Here is a 21,340-nt window from a genome sequence, read left to right as displayed (position 1 = left end):
CCTTCAATGCTCAGAATGACTCATACCGTACACATTAGTGGCCCACGCTGCACTGCAAATATTGAACCAGAACAGAACTATTTAATCTCGCATATAATGCTCAGCTCACTCCCATACTGCAACCTTTTCCTTGTTTCTTATGCTATTGTTGCATAATGGACACCAGTAAACTGCATACCTGATTCTGTTTGTTCTTGTTCTTGTTCTCATGAGAGTGTACCTGCGTGTGTACATTTTGGAAGTCAGTTCTCATTACGGCATAATGTGAAACAGCCCCAATAAAAATCTGCCGAAATCAAATGCTTTTGTGTTGATGTCCATGTTTTAAACAAAAGGTGCAAATGCCTGAGGCCTTTTTTTCTTATGTAATTATTTAAGAAGTTACATCTGACATTCCACCCTGGTAAATGCTAGAAAATCTGATATATCCCCTGGTGATGAATATAGTATTTAATCTAATCTAATCTAAACTAATCTCTGGCTTTCTCCACTTTAGGCGACGGCGACGACGACGACGAGGGTCGCGAGGGGCGACTCCCGTCCTGCTACGACTACGTCATGCACTTCCTCACCGTCTTCTGGAAGGTTCTGTTCGCCTGCGTGCCGCCCACAGAGTACTGGAACGGCTGGGCCTGCTTCCTGGTCTCCATCAGCGTCATCGGCCTCCTCACCGCCTTCATCGGGGACTTAGCGTCACATTTCGGCTGCACCGTGGGCCTTCGCGATACAGTGACTGCCGTGGTGTTTGTCGCCCTGGGAACTTCAATTCCGGGTGAGTGACAAATCCAGCACCTGCTTTAAGCTTCAGGATGTGTCAGTCCATCAGTCCATCAGTCAATCAATCAATCAATCAATCAATCAATCAACTTTTATTTGTAAAATGCTAAATCACAATCAAAGGCGAATAATTACAAAGCTCTATAGACATAATATAGATAGATATAAATGTCTAGAAATGAATAATGAATACAGAAAGACGCAAATGAGTGTATGTCCATATATATGCGCATATATGCATATACATATATGTATGTGTGTATATACATATGTTATATAATAAGAAATACTATTGTTGTATTGTTGTTTTGTTGTAGCTAAAAATGTATTTAAAGTTTAAATAGATGTAAAAGTAGTGGACTGTTTTTGCTGTTGTCCATATTGAAATTATTAATCCGTGATAGAAAGGGGGCAAGAATTCAGTCGGTGGATGTTGGGCTTCTTAAAGAAGAGCGAACCAGAGGGAGGCAGAAACTGTGTGTGTGAATGTTCTGAGCATCTCCATCTACGTTTTCTCCGAACGCAGACACCTTTGCGAGCAAAGTGGCCGCCATCCAGGACCAGCACGCCGACGCGTCCGTGGGCAACGTCACCGGCAGCAATGCCGTCAACGTGTTCCTGGGGATCGGCGTGGCCTGGTCGGTGGCCGCCGTCTACTGGGAAATCAAAGGGAAGAAGTTCCGGGTGGACCCCGGCTCGCTGGCCTTCTCCGTCACCCTCTTCACCATCTTCGCTTTCATCAGCATGGCGGTGCTGCTGTTCAGACGCCGGCCCTCCATCGGCGGCGAGCTGGGTGGTCCCAGGAAGTCCCGGCTCCTCACCACCCTGCTGTTCCTGGGTCTGTGGTTCCTCTACATCCTCTTCTCCAGCCTGGAGGCCTACTGCCACATCAAGGGCTTTTAAAACAGAATGCCGAAAGAGCCGTCGGAGCATTCTTGCATAATCCATACATTCCACCAGTCAAACAAGACAGGATTTTCATTTTATTTTTCTTAGTGGCACTCATCGCAAGTCGGAGGCGTCCTGGTATTTCATGCGAGGATCGTGTGTCGTCCTCCAGACATGTTTTTCACACAAAGACATGCACACACTGTATGTACGCCTCGACATGTGTAAACAGACCATGGGAAACAGGCTCAGCTACTGGAAAGATTAGGGGCAAGAGGAAGTGGTTTCGGTTGGGACGGAGCAGTGAATAGAGGCAATAGATGGACAAGAAAATAGAAGTATATTGAGAGGTTGGATTCTGAGAGGTGAAAAATTGAGGCGAGGTGCAGGAGTAGGTTGTAACTGAGCAAGTTCATTCAGGCGAAGGTTGTATTAGAGGGAGGTGTTATCCACTAACAGAGAAGAGAATGTAGATAGAAATCTATTCATCAGCGTCGCTTTGAGTGAACAGCATCCGCATCCCCCTCGGCGTCGCCATCTTCTCTTCTCTGCTGCAGCCTCATGTTTCTTTTACAAGGAGATTTAGCGCTGGGTGAAAAAAGAAATATATATATATGAGTGGAATGTTTACAATAACAATAACATGAGTATGTTTACTTCAGGACATTCTCATAAAGTCGTGACGCTAGACTAATACACTGAACGGAAGACGGTTCTCCACACGCGCTGTAAATAGTGAAAGGCCAGTGTAAATAGTGTGTAGTGTTCTCAGTGGGCAGGCAGGCAGCCAGCCGTGCCGATGGCTTCGAGTCTGAGAGGCTGAGAAAAACAAATACGTTGCTACTTTTCCGTAGAGGTCAGGGTTCTGCTTCTCGTTCCATGTATCATATTGTAAAACTACAGACTGCAGCACCACAGATGCCAAACATGACACGGTGGAAATGGCATGATTTTAAAAAGATGTTCCTAATGGAAAGTAAATTCCAGGCTGACTGGACAAAGAAAAGATATCGAGGTGCAATGAGGGTGGATAAACATTTTCATGAGCCATAATCCTCCCAGCATCCCTTGAAAATTCATGTCAAACGCGTCTCTTGGGATGGTTACTTTTTTGCATGTTCAGTCCAATTCAAAGCAATTTGAAATACATGATTTTGAACAGAAATCTGTTTGTTACATCCCTGTGCTTGTGTGTCTGCCCAGTAAATGCAGCTGTTTGATTGGACGTAGCAACAAAAACAACATGTGGCTAAAAGCTTTTGCTGCAACTCTGACATTTCCTAAAGTGGAATACAAATACACCAAAATTTGTAAGAAATTTAGTAAAGTCAGCCATCACGGTCTCATGTTGGCGTAGTGGCTGTCAGGATAAGACTTTAACCCTTTAACATTAGCCAAAGTAGCACCGCCAGACGTTCATGCACACATCCTCTTTACTTAAGTGTTAGTTTAGCTGGAGAATATTGAAATTATACAATAGAAAACCTTGGTTGTGTGGTTCTGTCTCAATTTTAGAGGGCAACACTGCTTCAAGGTTGCGCCAGTACAAATGCCTTAACAAAAACCCCTAGAGTGAAAATCTAGTATTTATCCTCCCAGCTGCAGAGACTGCCAAGGCTGCACTTTATTTGAATTAACTAAATGATGCTGCGTTGTATTTTGTTGAATCAGATCAAGTGCACTATGGTGAGTGTTTCCCCATGCGGCTTGAAGGTTCTGCAGAAAGGAAGATTGGACCCTGTTTAGTGGAGGAGCACTGTAGTTTCAAAGGTTCTTCGTCAAATCTAGCATATTTACTGTCCAGATCTGTAAAATTCTGCCCTCAGCAGCATGTATATGTTGCTTAGTATTGCATGGCAAAGCTAATAATCTGCTGCTAAACAGGACGTGGGAATCAAGCAGAGCTGCAACACTCAACATAAATGCAGACACTCCCCCCCCCGTGACATGAACAACACTGATATTTGAGCTCTATTTTGTTCAGCATTGGGATTCAACAACACTGAATCCAATTAGGAAATGCCTCTGATTGGAAGTGTGCCACAGCATAGCATGATAACAAAGTACTACTTGGCTTTTGGTTCAAGAGTTCAGCATTCTTTTCATTTATCATGTCGACACATCGCCATTATTGTCATATTAACTGCCTAATAATAACGTCGACATATTCCTGTGCTGGCACATTTCAAACGTCACCCTTGGATGATGGGTGCTGTAAGAGTGGATCTAGTTTACCCAGAATTAACTATTCTTTGTAACCTTTATAAAATAACAATTTTGTATAATTTTCCTTTAGAAAAAGAGCCAAGGTCGATTTTTTTGTACTTCTAAACAGTGTTTAGAGTAGCATAAATAGAGCTGCTAGTGTAGATGACATCATCACTAAATTAGATTAGATTCTGAAGAATTACACTGTGAGGAGGCTCCAATTCATGCTGTTCTGAAAGTAGTTACCAAACATAATCCCATCAAATCTACTAAAGTGCGCTGGCTGTCTGCTGAATTGTTTATGTCTGCATTACTAACGTATACTTATGAGATTATTTATTGAGATATTTATTTATTTAGATCTTTATTTATCCACAAATAAGCCGTGCTGCTGGACTCTGAGGCGTGCGGCTTTCGGAGTTTAGTTCAAGCAAAGTGATTTTAATGTGCAATACAGGAGAGAGAAAAAAAATGTAAAATAAACCTTGATTTTGTCTGTAGCGTTATTGAAGGGGTCAATTTACATCTGTTTCTGCGCCAGTGTTTGTTGTGACACAAATGCACATATTTGCATTCAGTTTCTCTCGAAGGATGAGTTTTGAGTGTAAGTAGCATGTTTACATGACGAAACAATGTGGAACACTGCCAGTATAATTGTCAGTCTGGGGGTTGTTGGTAGCTGTGGAGGGGCTGGATTCTGGCTAGTAATTGTAACTGCGAGGCATGTCCGTGGCGTGTGCGTGTGTGCGTGTGTGTGTGTGTGTGTGTGTGTGTGTGTGTGTGTGTGTGCGTGCATGTGTGGTAAAATGTCATATACACACTAAACCACCAAGAGGGACCAAGACTCCGCTTCGCTCTCGTACACGCAGACGCCTAATGAACGTAAAATCGAATGGGGGAAAAAAGAGATCAACAGCTGCATGTAAAGAAGGGATCAGCTTTGAGTGTTCACCAGGGCTCACAGCATCGCTCCAGCAGGATGGACACAGAGTTTACTTCAGCACGCAAAACAACCAGAACTGTCTACAATTTCCAGACAATGTTCCACGTTTCCATGGACTTCTGACTGTCTGGCTCCGGCCATTTGCTGTTTCTGTAGCTAGATGTGATGCTTCCCCATGGAGTCGCCCCTCCCACTCCCACGCCCCCGATCCCCAGTGTGTGTCTGTGTTCGCTGCCCCCTCCCCCTCTGTATTCCTCTGCAGATGCATGATGAATCTCTGTATACACGTGTTAGCAGCATGGTCTACTGTGACGGCCTGGCGGGATGTTTTAACCCGGGGTTTATTTCACATACACACACACACACACACACACACACACACACACACACACGTACACACACACACACAATACACACACACACACACACACACACACACACACACACACACACACACACACACACACACACACCATTTGTCCCCGTTAGAAGCTGTGAAAAGAGAGCGTCCTCTGTCTGCAGTAGGCAGGATCCCAGGTCATCTTTCTGTTTGTTCATGTACAATATTCACACGTCTGTGTAAGTGGCCACCCGCCCATTACCGTCTCTCCCTCTTCCTCCTCCCCTCTTGCTTCACTCCTCCCCTTCCCTTCACCCTCCTGCCCCAGTCTTGCTCAATGTGTCTCTGTGAAAGTTCTTTCCTGTGATGATGAATTTTTTCTCTATCTGCCTGATCCTTTGTAAGGAAGTAATGACTTGAGTTACTACAATATCTTGTGATAGAAATATACATTTATTCAGTGCTGTAATAAATTATTAAATGAAAATGATATTTAAGTTTTTTTTATGAAATGCAGCAAAAAATCATGGAGAAAAAAAATTACAACTTGTTTTTGAGAAAATGGCATGAGGTGTAATGTGTTAATGAAAGAAAATGAGGGTCTTTATTGAACTGAAGTTGACCTTATTGAAATATAATTTATTTTCAAGGTGGGATGTGTCTGAGTCATTATTTGTTGCTTTTTAAAATATTCGAATGGGACAGAATATGTCCAAGTGATATCTGCTTTGTTTTGCATTACAAATTACTTGAAATACTTGATTACTTTTGAAATGGTTAAATATAATTGGTCGAATAAAGATTTACTATCCAACAGCTTTTATTTGAGCTATAGAGAAAATAAATGTAATTGGAAATGATTGTCAATCTTAGTTTTAAAATATGTTAATCACTCGTGTTTCTTGTTTTGGGGAAGTGCGTGAAAACACTTAAGTTCATTATTCCATTCATTTTCTATGACATAATATGCTGTACTTGGGGTTTTATGTAATGTAATGATCAAAGTAAGGAATCTTTCTTTCAATATCAGAGAATGTGGAGCTGTGACTGCGATTTATAAAACTGAAGTCAGTCAGTATACTTTCTAACGTGTTGAAAGCAACTTCGATCGGACTACTCAAAATGTCCACAATGTAAGTAGGCTTTTATCTGCAGTTTTTATGTTTTAAGGTGTTTTCAGTCACCAACAAACAGTAATCTTATGCCCTATTCTGATCTAAACTTATCTGGTTACGTTTGACTCGTTTCCTTTGCTAAATGATACCAGCAACTTTGGTTTTAGTATTTCACGATAGAAAAACAGTATCGGTCGGCTGTGAATCTGAAGACGCGTCGAATGGAAATACAAAATAGGACAACATAGGACTGTAAACGGCAGGAAGCACAAAAACAAGTATTTACTACTCGTACCTATAGGAATGAGATTTGGCGCAATCGATTTGAAATGATCAACACTACATGGACAAAACCCGGTGTCGTACAACAGATTACATGTTGAAAAGGGAGAGTAGTTAAACAATCAGAGGGTGGGGCGTCGTGAATGGTATCGCCACATCACTTGATTTCTTTAGAAGGACCCCACCAAAACCATCTCGTCTCCCTCGTTCCCTCCCTCCCACCCGCGGCTCTATTCATCGCCAGCGGGAGTCGCTGCGCTATTAAAATCCGACGGCGCATGAGCGGAAGTCACATGGCCTGGTAGCTCGGCTGGAGTTCGCTAAGGTTCGTTGCCCCTGCCGGTCAACCTGCGCGAACGAAGGACGTCGAAGTTTCATTTATCTTATGTGGTGTGGTGGCTTAGGTAGTTGCCGCTAGTTGTTTTAAAGGGTTGCTCGGTGAAAACCTCCACTGGCTTCAGTTGGGGACGGCTTAGTTTCATCTGGGCACGGAACTGAGCGCGAACGGAACGGCGGAAGAAGGTAACGTCCATCGTTGCTAACGCGTGCAATCGCCATTGTTTATGACCAGGCGGATACGAGGCCTTCGGCTAAAATTTGATATTAAGGCGAAAAACCCCGAAAATATCTTCTTGTCTGATAAATTTCGGGAACGGTTGTTGTGTTGCAAACGGTAATATGGTATATGCCTGATAACGATTAGCATATCTTAGAAATATCGCACAATTGCGTTGTCTACAGTCTGTAACTGAGATAACTTCAGCACATGACTTGGATAATTAAATGCATTTTGTAGTATTTGACTGTGAGGAATTTATTTTGTGACCGTATAGTAGAGAAAAGTGTGGTTGCGCTCACAGAGGCGACCGGATACTATATCGCACATGGAAATTGAGCCTTTTATTGATCAGGATATGGGAATCCTAACAAGTGGCTCGACCGGTTAATGGTTATTTGCGTTTAAAAAGGCATCCACGCCGCTTTCATTCCGCAGGCTAATTTGTTTTGCTGATGTGTATTAGACAAATATTACGAGATTTCCGGAGAACGTGTTTGGCGCGCTCTCCGGCACTCGAGAAGCCACCATGGGGGCCGCAATGGCGCTGCTTTTAAATCTTCTCCGACGGTGTGCTGTTACACGTTTAGATTAGGTTACGTTGCTGACTCGGGATTACGACTCATAAATAACAATCCAGTTGCGCCAAAGTGTATCTAAATCAGGTTGTGTGGTGCCATCATTCTTTGTGGATATCCCCACCACCTTTTATTTCATTGTAATTTTGATTAGATAAGAAGTTTGAAATTCTCAGTATATGATACAGTTTTCTTGCTACATAATCAGTTTGCATTTTCATGTCTCCCTGCAGGACGGGAGATATGTCACACTATTCCCGGAGCTCGTCTCGGGCCCCCGACTGCAAGGTTTATGTGGGTGACCTGGGTAATGGTGCTGCCAAGGGGGAGCTGGAGCGAGCCTTCAGCTATTATGGCCCACTAAGAAGTGTCTGGGTGGCCAGGAACCCACCTGGGTTTGCCTTTGTGGAGTTTGAGGACTCCAGAGATGCAGAGGATGCTGTGAAAGGCATGGATGGAAAGTGAGTGACAACATGTCCGAGTGACTTCTCAAAAGATTTACTATGATACTTTATTTGCCCACATCCTTACTATCTAGTGTAAAAATTAGCTCATGTGTTTAGGCTACTTAATATCGTGAGGTCTGTCAAAAAGTATATTCTAAATCTATTAACATGTATTGGAATGTTAGGTTTTTGTATAATGAGATCATTGTGAAAAATTTCTTCCTCATCTCATTCTTTTTTCCCATTTGTCCCTTTCCTCCTTAGACTCCTGTGTGGTTCCCGTGTTCGTGTTGAAATGTCAACTGGTATGTCCAGAAAGGGCAGAGGGCGTCCCAGCCGACGACAGTTTGATCCCAATGATCGGTGTTATCAGTGTGGCGATAGAGGCCATTATGCCTATGACTGCTATCGCTTCAGCAAGAGGGGTCGTAGAAGCAGGTGAGAATTATTAAGTTAAATGCATGTTTGCCTTGTTTTTATTTATTCATTTTTTCAACTTTACTGCAGCACTATTTCTAAAACGATAGATTCTCTTTTTTTACACCTTCTCAGGTCACGATCTCGGTCCCGCTCGCGCTCAAGATCCGGATCCCGTGGACGCCGCTACCGATCCCGCTCACGCAGCCGTAGCTACAGCGGGTACATATACAGTGTTGTTTAACATTACATTAGGCCTGAACGGAGAACATACCCAACATTAATTAATGTTATTTTTGCAGAAGCCGTCGCAGATCTCCGTCCTATTCCAGACGCAGAAGCAGGTAGGAACAAAGATTTAATGGTTTTGTTTATTTGTCTGTGTTTTGGATCTTAAGATTGTACTTCTGAATAAATAAGAAGTATTTTAGAGTTGTTAGTCTAGTTTTACAGAGACATGACTGTAAATTCATGTCATGCATGCTCAGTTTTTACATTTTAATGTATGTATGTTAGTGCATGAGCTATTTTGATTGCTTACCATGCTGTCTGAAAGTAATCCAGTTAATTTCTTGTCTCTTCAGGTCAGGTTCCCATGCTCGTTCCAGGTCTAGGACTCCAGCGAGAAGGTAGGTTATGTAACATGCACATTTTTAAAAGCATGCAGGTAATTACAAGAATGTTCTTTCAAACACCCATCTTTATTTTCAATATTTTGGTGTGGGTTTGTGAGGGAATAATCCAAAGTCAAGGGTGATTTAAATGCAACTACAATTGATAATGTAAATGTTAAGTGATGGAGTTTAAAATGCCACAGCTTCATCAGAACCAAACGTAATGCATTTGATGATTCGGTTGATTTATGTTAAGTACTGTTTTTTGGTGATTGTTCTGATTTGTTCTCCTGGAATGAAATTGTGTGTGGTGTCATTTTTGTATCTTGATTTAAACTGACAAATACGTGTAAAATACCATTCTCTTGTATTTGTTACTTTTCGCTCCACAGTCGCTCCAGATCTTGGTCTCGGTCTGGTTCGGCACCAAGGAGACGCTCTGCCTCCCGATCTCGCTCACGCTCTAAGTCAGCCAACCACAAGAGAAACAGGTAAACTTGAACTCTTTGTGTTTCTTATTCACTACAACAGCCTGTAGGTTGTATGATGCATCTCTGTGTATTAGTCCTACAAAATGTCAGTGTTTTTGCCAAGACACTCTAGGCCTAGGCACTATATCAGGACAGGGTTTTCATTAGCATCTAGATCAACCGCCATAAAGCTTAGCTTTTCTTTTATTACGTGAGAGGGTGAGTTAGGTTATGTCAGTAGCCAGTGTTAGGAGCTCCATCCTGGTCAGGGAGTTAGGGTTCGATAGACCCCCCCCCCCCTCCCCTAAACATGGAAGCGACGTGCCATCTGACGACTGCCACGGGACGGTGAGGGGGACAACCAGCCAGGCCAGTTCGCTTCGTCGACACAGAGAGACCCTCATCTGGTGCCGTGTCTTCTGCTGCTGCTGCTGCCGCCGCCGCCACCACCTCTGCTGACCTCCAGTGAAATGGCAGAGGACTGACTCAGATCCTTCCATCCTTTGGTTAGGGCTTTATGATCAGATGAAAGTGTAGGGCCCTCTCTTGTGCTCTGTTTTTCAAGTATTTGCTTATGGACACATCAGTTGTCCAACTTGAAATGCAAGCACAGGAGAGATAGTGTCTATTAAGACAGCTTTAGCTCAGTGATTCTTGGCAATTAAATCCAGCAAGATGCCCCAATGTCTCTGTTTAGTCCCTCTTTATTGATAACACCACCTTAGATGTAGTGTCATATCTGATTAATTGAAGGTGATGTAGCAAAAGAGAAAATAACTTTCTTTGAATTGACTTCTTTATGTTGAGCTAATTAAGACAGTATTGTAAACATTGTAAATGTATTTTCTGAAATTAAATTTCCCTATTCTTGATTTGGCTTGTAGACCTCTTAAAACCTTTAACATCAGCCAAACCACACCTTTCGTGTAACCTTTATAAAGCATATTTGCAGCAGTTTTGTTTATTTTTCATATTTTCTTTAAAGCGTGTGGTGGGAGCTGAGCACTGCACAGTCACCGCAGCTGATCCCAGGCCCAGGGTCTGCCAGCTGGCGGTGTGTACGTCCTGCGGGAGGGTGACTTAAGCGCTGACCTGAGATCAGCCTTCGCCTGCATCTGGTGTTAGACAGCGAGAAAGAGGTCGACCTTCCGACCAACCGCTCCCTCCCCACTGTGACTGGGTGACCGTCTGTTCAACCGACGCACACGCGCAGACAAGATCAGCCCGCGCACACATAAAGTTGTTCTACTAGAGTCACCCAGCCAACCGTCAGATCTGCCAGAGGCCTGACCCCACACAGAGCAGAGCTCGACCACAAGCTTTTAACCCAATACCGACCTACCAGAGTTCATCGCCCTCTGACTTAGCTTCTGAGAGTGAGAGAGCTGACGAGAGATCAGTCTTCAAGAGCCGCCCAGTCTCTCCAAGTTGTAGTCATCCGTCCTTCGGTCCTATCGTCCTTCGATCTCTGTACTTGTTGTATCTGCCACTGTCTGCAAAGGTAACCAAAATTCAACCCCCTGACAAGCTCATGTTCATGGTGAAAGAAATTGCATATGGTTGATGTAGTCTGGGAAACTGGTGATTACATTTTGCTAGAGTTGAATATTTCTTCTGCTACAAGCATGCTCAGATTACAAATGTGTTGATTGCATGTGTAAGAGTGAGGATGAGGGTGGGGATGTCTTGAGTGCCATGTCAGTTTCCTATTTTTGTTATGCAGCAGTATTATAACTGTAGGCTGCAATACCGTCATAGACAACTATGACCTTTTTAAATAGTTTTTCTACTAGTCATGGTACTGGGCAGTTATCAACCATTTATTCTCTTCCTCTTTTTGTATATAAAATGTCTCCTAAGGGACAATTAAACCCATATGAATAACACCATTCATAGAATTACAAGATTATCTTCTATGTTTTAGTAATTGCAGCATTTATAGAAATGTTAACACACAAATTTTACATTTATACATTGTATTGTGGGAAATTATTTTTGATGTTTAACATTCTCCCCTTTGGCAAGCTAACTTTTGTCCACTTCTGTTTCAGTCGTTCCCGTTCACCCACTCAAAACCGGAGTCCTACACCAGCAGATGACTGAAGAAGACAATTAGTCCCCTTACCCTTCTGCTTAGCAGGCAGGTTGTCAACACCTGCATCCTGTCTACTTTCACAGCCCTTCAGCAACTGTGTTCCTTTGGTTTTTGTTCATTTAATTCAGGTCTTTTTGACTTTTCTTCCTATGATTGTAGTCTTTTGTACAGCCTCAAACAGTACTAGCTGGTGGCATGAATCTGTTTTCATATCATAGAGATTATTTTAAATGTACCAGCTGCTGCAACAGTAATCTTCTCAGAAGTTGTGTAGCAGGATTGCCCACGTGTGTGGTGTTTTGGAATATTGCTGATTCACATTTAGAGAATGATTTATGCAGGTTAAATTGCAGTTAAAAAAAAAAAAAATCCCTCATTTTGCATGTTCTAAGAACAACTATGAAAACTGCTTCTTTAAAAAAAAAAAAAAGGCCTTTGTCTAGGTTTCAGAAATATTTTCTCTATTTAAGATCTGCAGTTTTTGCCTGTATAGCTCCAGAAGTTTGATTGTATTCATATATTATTAAACATTCTGCTAGTAAGGAAATAAAAGGTAAATTGCTGGTCTGCATGCCTTTCAATGAGGTAACATTCCTACCGTTCTCTGAATGCTGCACTGCCCCTTTTGACAGACCTGATCACCTTCACTGTGTGTGGAAAAGTTGCTTTCATGTGATTTTTGTTATTTTTAAAATGTTTACAGTGCTTCTTTTTCATTTCTGTAAGGGCTGCTTTAAGAGTTTTGTTCTGTTCCTGAATGAACAGTGGCAGTTTTAGTTTAAATAAATCCCAACAACGGTCTGTGGTGCCTCACTTTATTAATTAAATAATGCATGAATTCATATTTGCAAAGCATAAATGAAGACACATAAATTGCACTCAATCGTAATACACTTTAGACTTAGACGCTATCACTTCCTCATTAAAAACACAGGTCAGATAAACGTGTAAATACTGGCATTGTTGGACGGCCATGCAAAAGTCTTATGTAAATTCTCCCCCTGGAGAGCCGCAGTATTAAAACTGGAGCTACGCAGCATCAATGGCAGTGATCGCGATATTGTAATATCAAGCTTATTCAGGCAAATTAGTGTATGATCTCTAATCGGTCACTGCATTTCCACAGGGGCAGGTTGAAGCGAACAATCGGCCTTTGTGCAGTATAATGAGGGATCTTTGATTTATGCTTTTCCAAGCTTTTGGCCCGTCGTCCCTACCACAGTTCTCGGCACGCATAGTTCTTACACAGTCGTCTGGTTCGCCTTGAATCTGAGGCCACCCTTAATTATATTCGCCATTTCTTTCCAGACTGATTCGAAAGAAACTGAAAGTATCCCAACTGCTCCAGCATTGCCGAGTATTACCGCAAGAGCAATTATAAAATATTAAAGCGTATATAGGTAGATTTAAATATATAGGTTGAGTCGATTGTATAGCTTTAAGGAGGTCGATCGCGCTCCTCCTTTTCTAATTGGCTGTCCCTCCAGTCCAATGTGATTGACAGCTACCTCAGTTAATCTGCACGTTCGGTAGTCGCGCACGGGGCGTGGCGAATCCTGCCTCGTTTTTCTTGACTTTTCCGTCCATTTCGGTTCGTCCTCACTACCACAATTCTTTTTAATCGGGACAACATGGCTACCGCATCGGGACGTTACTACGGCGAGGACGGGAGGGCAACGAAAAGGCAGAAAACCGAGGGAATGTCGACGGTGGGTTATCCGTGTAATTTCCACCGTTAGCACTCTTCCATGCGGAGTGGAAAACGACTGCGGCGCTTATTTTAATGCGTGTTTGGATGCGCAACGGGAAACCGCCGCGATGCGTCACCGGCAGTGAGCTAACGCGGACAGTTCATTCATTGATGCCACAAGAGTTGCACATTAATTTGATCGGCTCTTTAGATAAGTTGTTTCAAAAAAGGTTTTAGATGAGTGAGTTCGCCTCTCATATAGCGTGTTCAATTCGCTGTGCTGTAATGTCACAACTGGGTCATTTGAGGGCGGTTGCCCAGCCTGGGCCTCCGAGCGCGGCTTTGTTCAGACCGGTAAAGTTAGCATGATGCTAGCTTCTTGCTAACGCCAGAGAGTCCTTGCAGGACGTACACACGCGACCGACTCTCACATGAGTTGTTTTAAGCGACCGCGTCCCCAATCAATTTATTTTACTAATACGTTTTTATGCGTTCTTATCGAAAGAGTAAGAGGTATAGAAAATCCCCTCCTCCCCCCCACACACACACGCACAGAAAACACGCTGTTGGAAGATTTCCGGCGACGCCAGCACTTTGCGTTAGCGCTAGCATGTCTCAATGTTGGCTGTTGTTCCTTTCGTAAATAACAGTACGGCGGTAAGGCAGTACATTTATTGAGAGCTTGTAAATTGGCGCGTAGCGTGAACGAATTGGAATGGATTCGTTTGGACATATTGGTACTGTAAAGTAATTGAACAAATGAATAAATCAATCAATCGACACTCCAAGTGAACCTAGAGTCTTTGATGCAACTAGCATCGATACGTAATCTCACAGTTTATAGTTCCGTTTGTTGCCCTTAAACTTGCCCGCCATCTCTGAACCAACGATAAACTTGAATATCACGTCGGTCAAGTACCAAAAAATAAACAGTTTAAACTAAAAGTGTTTGGAAATTTTATGTATTTATTCATTTTATTTTATTTTTTTCATTTAATAGAGTTATGATGATCCGCATAAGACCCTTCCGTCTGTGGTGGTGCATGTCCGGGGTCTGGTGGATGGGGTAACAGAAGCCGACCTCGTGGAGGGCTTGCAAGAGTTTGGGACCATCAGGTATGAAATGGAATTGATTGGAATGGAAAAAGGACTTAACTCCCAGTGTGTAATTTTTTTTTCAGAGGAACACAAAATACAGTGCGTTGCCAATGTACACTCAGGATACATTCTGACTCTCGACCCTGCGTTGCTCTTGATTGTAGCTATGTGGTTGTGATGCCCAAGAAGCGTCAGGCGCTGGTGGAGTATGAGGACATGAATGGATCATCCACAGCTGTGACCTATGCTGCAGACAACCCGGTTTACATTGCCGGCCACCCGGCTTTTATCAACTACTCCACCAGCCAGAAGATCTCCAGGCCAGGAGACTCCGACGACTCGAGGAGCGTGAACAATGTTCTTTTACTCACAATAATGAACCCCATCTACCCTATCACTACGGTAAATGCCAGTGTTTGTTCTTTTTTGTGTTTAAAATTTGTTCTGTAATTTGACATTCATTTGTTTATTACGTTCATTGTATTTGGACTTTTCTATTGTTGCGTAATTTAAAAAGAAGGTCATGCCAGTTTGCAAAACCATCTGTTTTTGTCTTTGACTGATTGATTGATGACTTGTTAATTGGCATGCCAGGTTAAACTGCTGAATTATTCCATGACATGAGTAGAGTTTGTGTACACAGTTCTGCAAAAAAAACATTTGTTTCTGTTTGTATAGGATGTTCTCTATACGATCTGCAACAACTGCGGGCCTGTCCAGAGAATAGTCATCTTCCGGAAGAATGGTGTCCAGGCGATGGTTGAATATCCTTTTTCATGGGTGCAGGATCTGGGTCTACATGTCTTACCACTACCTTTAAAACCCCTAATTTGTATTATTAGAATTTCATTTTTTTGGTCGTTAACCTGGTAGGGCTGTGCGATTAATCGATTTTAAATCGAAATCAGATTTTTTTTTTAGTCGCAATGCTGTTTCATGCCTCCGTGTTGGCACCTCTTGGGTACCGTAATCCTCCTCCCCCCTTGAGAAGCTGTTGCTACCTATGTGTACTCGCATCTGCACTGACCACAGCAGGTGTTTAAACCAAGAAGTGATTCTGTTTGCTGCCCTCACCACTATCTGGTAAATTATTTTTCCGAAGTCGCATACAACATGCACTTGTCCCGTTTTTGTAGCATATTTAACGAGATTTCCGCCCCCCTGCCCCCAAAACATTGAAATCAAAAATCGAGTTTTCAGAGAAAAATATGGGGATTTTATTTTTGACCAAAATCGCCCAGCCCTATAACCTGATATTGTCAAGTCTTTTCCTTAACCGTGTCTTCACATTTGATTCCGTGCAAAGTGCTCAGCGCGCCAAGGCCTCACTTAATGGTGCAGACATCTACTCTGGCTGCTGCACACTGAAGATCGAGTATGCCAAGGTAACGCTTCCAGTGCCGCTGAGTCTAAAATGCGCTTTCAAAATTCTACAAATACACAGTGTGGCGTTTTTACGCTAACAACCATAATATGCCTTGTACTTCTGCAGCCGACTCGTCTGAATGTTTTCAAGAATGACCAAGACACCTGCGACTACACAAACCCCAACCTAGGAGGCCCAGGTAAAACTTTCAAACACGTAAACGTATTCCTGAGCAGAAAATGAGGGGTTTTTGTTTGTTATAGATTTATTTTTTGACCTTCGTTGCTCAGCACCCTTACTGTTAGTGTGAGGAGCCTCAGCAGGCAGATTTATTTGGTGTTGTATCATAGATACTGGTCCAGACTGTCAGGTGTTAAACCTTTGCTGTTTAAATGTGAGAATGTGTGCAAGGACCAGCATAAGTTAACCGGTTCAAACTGCAACTTAAATTAACCCATACCTTCTCCCAGTAAAAACAAAATGGTCTTGGCAAGTCTGAGACGCATTCACAAGAATTTGCCCTGCACGGGGGAGAGGCAGATACATGCTGACAACATCTCCACTCAGCAACCACCATCTCGAGCATCCACTTCTTCAGTGAGGACACAACCACTTTCATACAGAGGGCCAAACATCTCCTGAGAAACAAGGGGATGCGCTACAAGTCACCCACTCAACATGACGATCTGTAGGACTGATACCACCCATTCCTCATTCCTGCATCCCAGCACAAGAGCCACGAAGACAACGCACACTTCCGAGGGTGGCGAGTTCTGGGCACTGAGCTACACTTGGCCCCCGGCCTCCCACCTTCACCGCCTGCCCGCCCATTTTGAGGCAAAAAAAAAAAAGCAACTGACACATGGCAGCAGGCCAAAGCTCGCACCAACACCAGATGAAGACTGACACCCAGAGAAGACACAGCATCCACCCAGACAGACATCTCCCGATACAACAGATGACGCACACCGGTACTTTGCAGCCCAACAACATGAGAGTTGTCAAAGCCTTTGTCCATCCCGTACTGTGTTTTTTTCTTTTTTTTTCTTTTTCTGGGCTGTCCATTGCCTCCAGAACAACATATTTCAGGAAAAAAACACTGCCAACACTTGCTGACGGTGACCCCACTGATCCTGTAGACGAGTCACACCTCGAACCCAGCTGTAGCCAGTCACATTGGCTCCAACATAAGACAACTGATGAAGACAAGACACTGCTGACAACACCATGAAGCACACTCAAAGCCCATTCACGACTTCCACACGGATATCTGCTTTTTTCTCTCGCTCTTCCCATGTCATCTCCCCTTCCTTATAGTGTTCTGACTACATTCCTGTTAAACTATCCCTTTTTTTTAAAAGTGCATTTTTAAAATTTGAAGTCTGTGGAACCTGTGTAACGCCTTCCATGTGATGCAGGTGTGGCTTTTTGCGGCTAAGAGGAGCCAGCTTCCCCCACTGAAATATTCTCTATGGCAGCCTCAAGGCCAAGTGGCAACTAAGTGGACTTTTCCCTCCCCAAAAAAGGAACAAAATGGACGGAAACCCCCACCAAATGGCTCTCATCCAATGGACATTGCAACTTCAAAACCAGGAGTGGCTTCTGAGCTGGCGAGTTGTTTCTCCCAAAAGAGGAAGTGGATAAGAGTGTGGGATGAGTTGAATTGAATGGCGAGTGGTGGAACTGCTGCAGCAAATGTCTTCCTCCCTGTTTGTAAGCATGCAGTAAGTAAATCGAGACCCTCCTCGGGAATCATAACTGCACAGCACCACATGACTGCAACGCGCCCAGCACCAAACATCAGCACACAAGACTGACATGACCTGATTTTTCTTTTTGCCTCTTGAAATGTCTAACGTCTCCCTGTTCCCTTCCCGTGGATAAAGGTGAAAGTTGTGGTTTTCCTGGGAGTTATTAATCCAAACTGTATTTTTTTTTTTTTTTTTTTTTTTTTTTTTTTGGCTGTCATGTTGCTATTTAGGTATCTGATACTCGTGGTTCCCTTTTTGTGATGGTTTCTTTTGTAAATGGCCTTTGTCTCTGCTTCATCTGCTGCAAAGGATGTGCCGTTTCTCAATATATTTTCCCCCTTTATATATTTAATCTGCTAGCCAACATAAATACTGGTGCTAAATAATCAGACTGTGATGGTTGGTAACTTGACTACAACCACCAGCCAAATGTTGTTTTTTTTCCCCCACTTTGTGCGCTTTGTCTAGTAACACTGAGCACCATCTAGTGGTCTATATATTTGGTTAATATTTTCTTTTTTCCCCCTGATAATGGTACATTGAAAGTTGAACATTTATTTAGAGAGAGTTCACCCAAAATATATCTATTGGAAAATGCCACTTGAACCCAGCATCTAAAAAACATGAGTATTTAAAGGATGAATACCTAATTTTGGGTGAACTGTCCATCACTTGATACCTTTGATTCACTGCAGTATTTCCGCAAGCTGTTGCCTTTTTTATGGAGGATTTCTTTCTTTTAAAGGAGGGTATTAAGGGTTGTTACCATTGGTCTTTGCTGCACTTCCCCTCACAGATGTCTTTGATTAACCTGGCTTCCATTCTGATTGTGTACAATTATTGTGTACCTGTACAGATGGTGATGCAGATGGCAATGGGAGCGGTACAGGTGTGTGAGCGTACAAACTTTTACTTTTAAATCGAGCCATTTGCATCACTGGACAGTGACTTTGTTTTCTATACTTTAATAATGACTTCCCCTCATGTCTGCCATTACTCCCCTTTCCACATAACATACTGACGCATCTAAGATGCTTTCTGTAAAAGAAAGAACGGTGCTTTTTAGGGTCATATAAAAAGAAAAATTAAAGTCTTGTGTGTAATCAGCCTAAATATTTTCAGTCATTCAGCTACTTGGTTTTACTGCTTTAGCCTGTCCAGAGATTAGTGGGGTTGTGTGTATTCTACTGCCCTGAGAAGCAAGTTGAATCTGTCTTGCAATCTAAACCTCTCTCACATACCAGTTGATTAGTGACTAGTTAATCTAATATTGTGCAAACTCCAAAAATGTTTGAGCTTAAAATATCAGTTAGCCATGGTTCTTTGGTCCAAATGTCCAGACATTCCATTGTTGTGAGATTTAAAGCAATTTTATTTTTTGTTTCCTTTCTCCTCTCTTCCTTTCCCCCTCTGTCCAAAAATAGATGATGTCAACGCCAACCCCAACAAGCGTCAGAGGCAGCCTGCCCTGCTGGGCGACCATCCTTCTGAGTATGGTTAGTCTGTCACACCCCAAGAAAACACAGACACAACACTTGTGGATGTTGAAGATCAAGTCATCACAATGATTATTATGAAATGGCATTCAGACTTAAGCAGATCAGAGCATTCGACAGCAAATTAACTAGATCCATATTCTGTATTCATGGTCCTTCCCTTAAATATTTTTTAAAAATTAAATATTTTATTTTGGCTTTTTAACAGATACATATTTTTCTCCACCCAACCAATTCTACAGGAGGTGGTTACCATGGCTACGATGAGAGTTATGGTTCTCCGCCCTACGAAGGCCGCCGCATGGGTCCACCAATGAGAGGACGTGGTGCAAGGAGTTATGGGCCAGGTTATGGACCCCCTCCCCCTCCTCCCGGGGAGTACGGCGCCCACGCCGAGTCTCCCGTGGTCATGGTGTACGGACTGGATCCCATGAAGATGAACGCCGACCGGGTCTTCAACATCTTCTGTCTGTACGGCAACGTGGAGCGGGTGGGTACTGCCAGCCTCCACTTTGTTGAGGCTAATGAAGTTCTTTGAGAAAACGAGCATGAGGAGACGCTCTGTTCAGTTTTCAATTTTCAGTTCCGTCATGTCCCACAGGTCAAGTTCATGAAGAGTAAGCCAGGAGCTGCGATGGTGGAAATGGGAGACTGCTACGCTGTGGACCGCGCCATCACTCACCTGAACAACACCTTCCTCTTTGCGCAAAGAATGAACGTCTGGTGAGGGTTTTTTTTCTCTCCTCCAGACTCAAAAACACGATCAATGTCATTTTAAATTTGGGACGCCGTCTCCTCTTGCAGTGTGTCCAAGCAGCAAGCAATCGTACCCGGCCAATGCTATGAACTCGAAGACGGCACAAGCAGTTTCAAAGACTTCCACGGTTCGAGGAACAACCGGTTCACCTCCCCCGAGCAGGCGGCAAAAAACCGCATTCAGCATCCGAGCAACGTGCTGCACTTCTTTAATGCCCAGCCAGATGTCACTCCAGAGATTTTCTCTCAGGTCTGTGCACAGAGAAGTCTGGCTGTCTGCATTCATGTTTTTACATGAGAGGACGTTTGTGTTGAACAAAACAGAATTGATCATTGAAATCCTCTTTTGAATGCAATTCTTAATAAATGTTGTGTCCTTCACAGATATGTGATGAGATTGGTGTCAAGTCCCCCATCAATGTTAAAATGTTCACTGGAAAGAGTAAGCTTCTTCTGTTTTTCTTATTTTTTTAAACTTGTATAATGAAAAGGTAGAGCGACTATTACCAATGAATGTAGCTACTGATTTATCTGAAATTCTACGAAAGCGAAGAAAGCATTCAGACTTTGTTGGTGATGTTTTTTGTGTTTAATTCAATCTCATTTTACAAGAGTTTGTTGCACTGTTTTGATTCCCCCCCCCCCCCCCTCCTATTTGTGGGTACAACCACTAGGTGGTGCAGCAGCTCCCAGTGACCGTAGTGCATCAGGGCTGCTGGAGTGGGAGTCCATCAATGATGCCATGGAGGCTCTGGCCATGATGAACCACTACCAGATGAAAAACGCAAGTAGGTGTCAGACCAGCAGGTTGTGACCCAGCAGGCTTGTGACAAATGGTTTTCATGCCATTAATTGTTGTTCTGTTCTTTCAGCTGGACCTTACCCGTACACCCTCAAACTGTGTTTCTCCACCGTTCAACACGCCAACTAATAATGCACATGCATCCAGGAGGGGGAATATGAGTCCATCATTCCCCATGTTCATCGTCTCTTATACAACGACTGTTTGCGACTGACCTGGGGGACGTCTGTATTTTTTTTTTCTTCCCCCAAGTCAAAATGTTGTAAAATGAAATTTCTCTCTCCAGTACAAACTCTTCATATCTGATTATTATTCTAACTTTATATGTGCTTAAAATTGTTCATTTATGCCCCAGATGTGGTTTAGTATCTACTTTAATATTGTCCTTTTACTTTTCATATTATGCTTATATAGTAGCCCGACAGGTGAGAAGGCATATTTGAAAGTGATTTTATGCTCAAGAAATGCAGTGGCATTCTACCACTTCGTTTTGTAACAGATTTCTTTTGGGGTTTTTTTTTATTATACATTTTTTAATTTGATTGCTATTTCTGTTCATCATTTCTGCCTCTGTGTGCCTGTCACGCAGATGGACAGTTTTCTTAAAGGAAAATAAAAAATAATTTAAAGTGTCTGGCCTTTGACTTTTTCT

General features: G+C 42.9%; 4 protein-coding genes across 8 annotated transcripts in view; 3 read left to right on the top strand and 1 right to left on the bottom strand.

Moving 5' to 3' along the window:
- slc8a2b (solute carrier family 8 member 2b) overlaps window positions 1-5,809 on the top strand; it is an 88,461-nt gene extending 82,652 nt beyond the window's left edge. For both annotated transcript variants that reach the window (XM_076036533.1, XM_076036532.1), the window contains exons 16-17: window positions 497-772; window positions 1,304-5,809. In XM_076036533.1, the coding sequence (XP_075892648.1) occupies window positions 497-772; window positions 1,304-1,680 (653 nt within the window). In that variant the 3' untranslated portion in view covers window positions 1,681-5,809. The remainder of the gene's footprint in view (window positions 1-496; window positions 773-1,303) is intronic.
- The window catches only part of gemin4 (gem (nuclear organelle) associated protein 4), a 79,791-nt gene that overhangs the window by 50,009 nt on the left and 8,442 nt on the right, over window positions 1-21,340 (bottom strand). The gene's annotated exons all lie outside the window — the stretch shown is intronic.
- srsf7a (serine and arginine rich splicing factor 7a) lies at window positions 6,791-12,530 on the top strand. Of its 4 annotated transcripts, none has more exons than XR_012928217.1 (9): window positions 6,791-7,075; window positions 7,921-8,148; window positions 8,398-8,571; window positions 8,686-8,772; window positions 8,856-8,894; window positions 9,135-9,179; window positions 9,557-9,655; window positions 10,620-11,135; window positions 11,686-12,530. XR_012928217.1 is itself a non-coding variant. In XM_076036554.1 (8 exons), the coding sequence occupies exons 2-8, from the start codon at window positions 7,931-7,933 to the stop codon at window positions 11,735-11,737; spliced, it is 714 nt and encodes a 237-aa protein (XP_075892669.1). In that variant the 5' UTR covers window positions 6,802-7,075; window positions 7,921-7,930; the 3' UTR covers window positions 11,738-12,530. The 4 variants fall into 4 exon arrangements, 2 of the variants coding, with proteins under 2 accessions (XP_075892669.1, XP_075892668.1); XR_012928216.1 differs by having other exon boundaries at window positions 6,800-7,075; window positions 8,853-8,894; XM_076036554.1 differs by lacking the exon at window positions 10,620-11,135 and having other exon boundaries at window positions 6,802-7,075.
- LOC142895471 (heterogeneous nuclear ribonucleoprotein L-like) lies at window positions 13,332-21,320 on the top strand. The gene is made up of 14 exons (XM_076036558.1): window positions 13,332-13,438; window positions 14,420-14,535; window positions 14,682-14,919; window positions 15,196-15,281; window positions 15,806-15,902; window positions 16,010-16,082; window positions 18,491-18,523; window positions 19,059-19,130; window positions 19,373-19,620; window positions 19,732-19,853; window positions 19,935-20,136; window positions 20,271-20,328; window positions 20,561-20,674; window positions 20,759-21,320. Exons 1-14 carry the CDS (start codon window positions 13,361-13,363, stop codon window positions 20,815-20,817), a joined length of 1,596 nt encoding a protein of 531 aa, XP_075892673.1. The 5' UTR covers window positions 13,332-13,360; the 3' UTR covers window positions 20,818-21,320.

The sequence above is a fragment of the Nelusetta ayraudi genome, unplaced genomic scaffold (genome assembly GCF_046127955.1).
Source record: "Nelusetta ayraudi isolate G7.1 ecotype Tasmania unplaced genomic scaffold, CSIRO-AGI_Nayr_v1 ptg000048l, whole genome shotgun sequence".
Lineage (NCBI taxonomy): Eukaryota > Metazoa > Chordata > Actinopteri > Tetraodontiformes > Monacanthidae > Nelusetta > Nelusetta ayraudi.
Note: the sequence above shows the minus strand (reverse complement) of the source record. Positions and strands in the feature narration are given on the sequence as shown.

Bases quoted from the DNA above. Each gene is read 5' to 3' on its own strand.
- srsf7a (XM_076036553.1), top strand. From the start codon at position 7,931: ATGTCACACTATTCCCGGAGCTCGTCTCGGGCCCCCGACTGCAAGGTT. The intron at 8,149-8,397 runs GTGAGTGACAAC...TTTCCTCCTTAG, and splicing joins GTGAAAGGCATGGATGGAAA to ACTCCTGTGTGGTTCCCGTG. The intron at 9,656-11,685 runs GTAAACTTGAAC...CTTCTGTTTCAG, and splicing joins GCCAACCACAAGAGAAACAG to TCGTTCCCGTTCACCCACTC.
- LOC142895471 (XM_076036558.1), top strand. From the start codon at position 13,361: ATGGCTACCGCATCGGGACGTTACTACGGCGAGGACGGGAGGGCAACG. The intron at 14,920-15,195 runs GTAAATGCCAGT...CTGTTTGTATAG, and splicing joins CCATCTACCCTATCACTACG to GATGTTCTCTATACGATCTG. The intron at 16,083-18,490 runs GTAAAACTTTCA...GTACCTGTACAG, and splicing joins CCCCAACCTAGGAGGCCCAG to ATGGTGATGCAGATGGCAAT.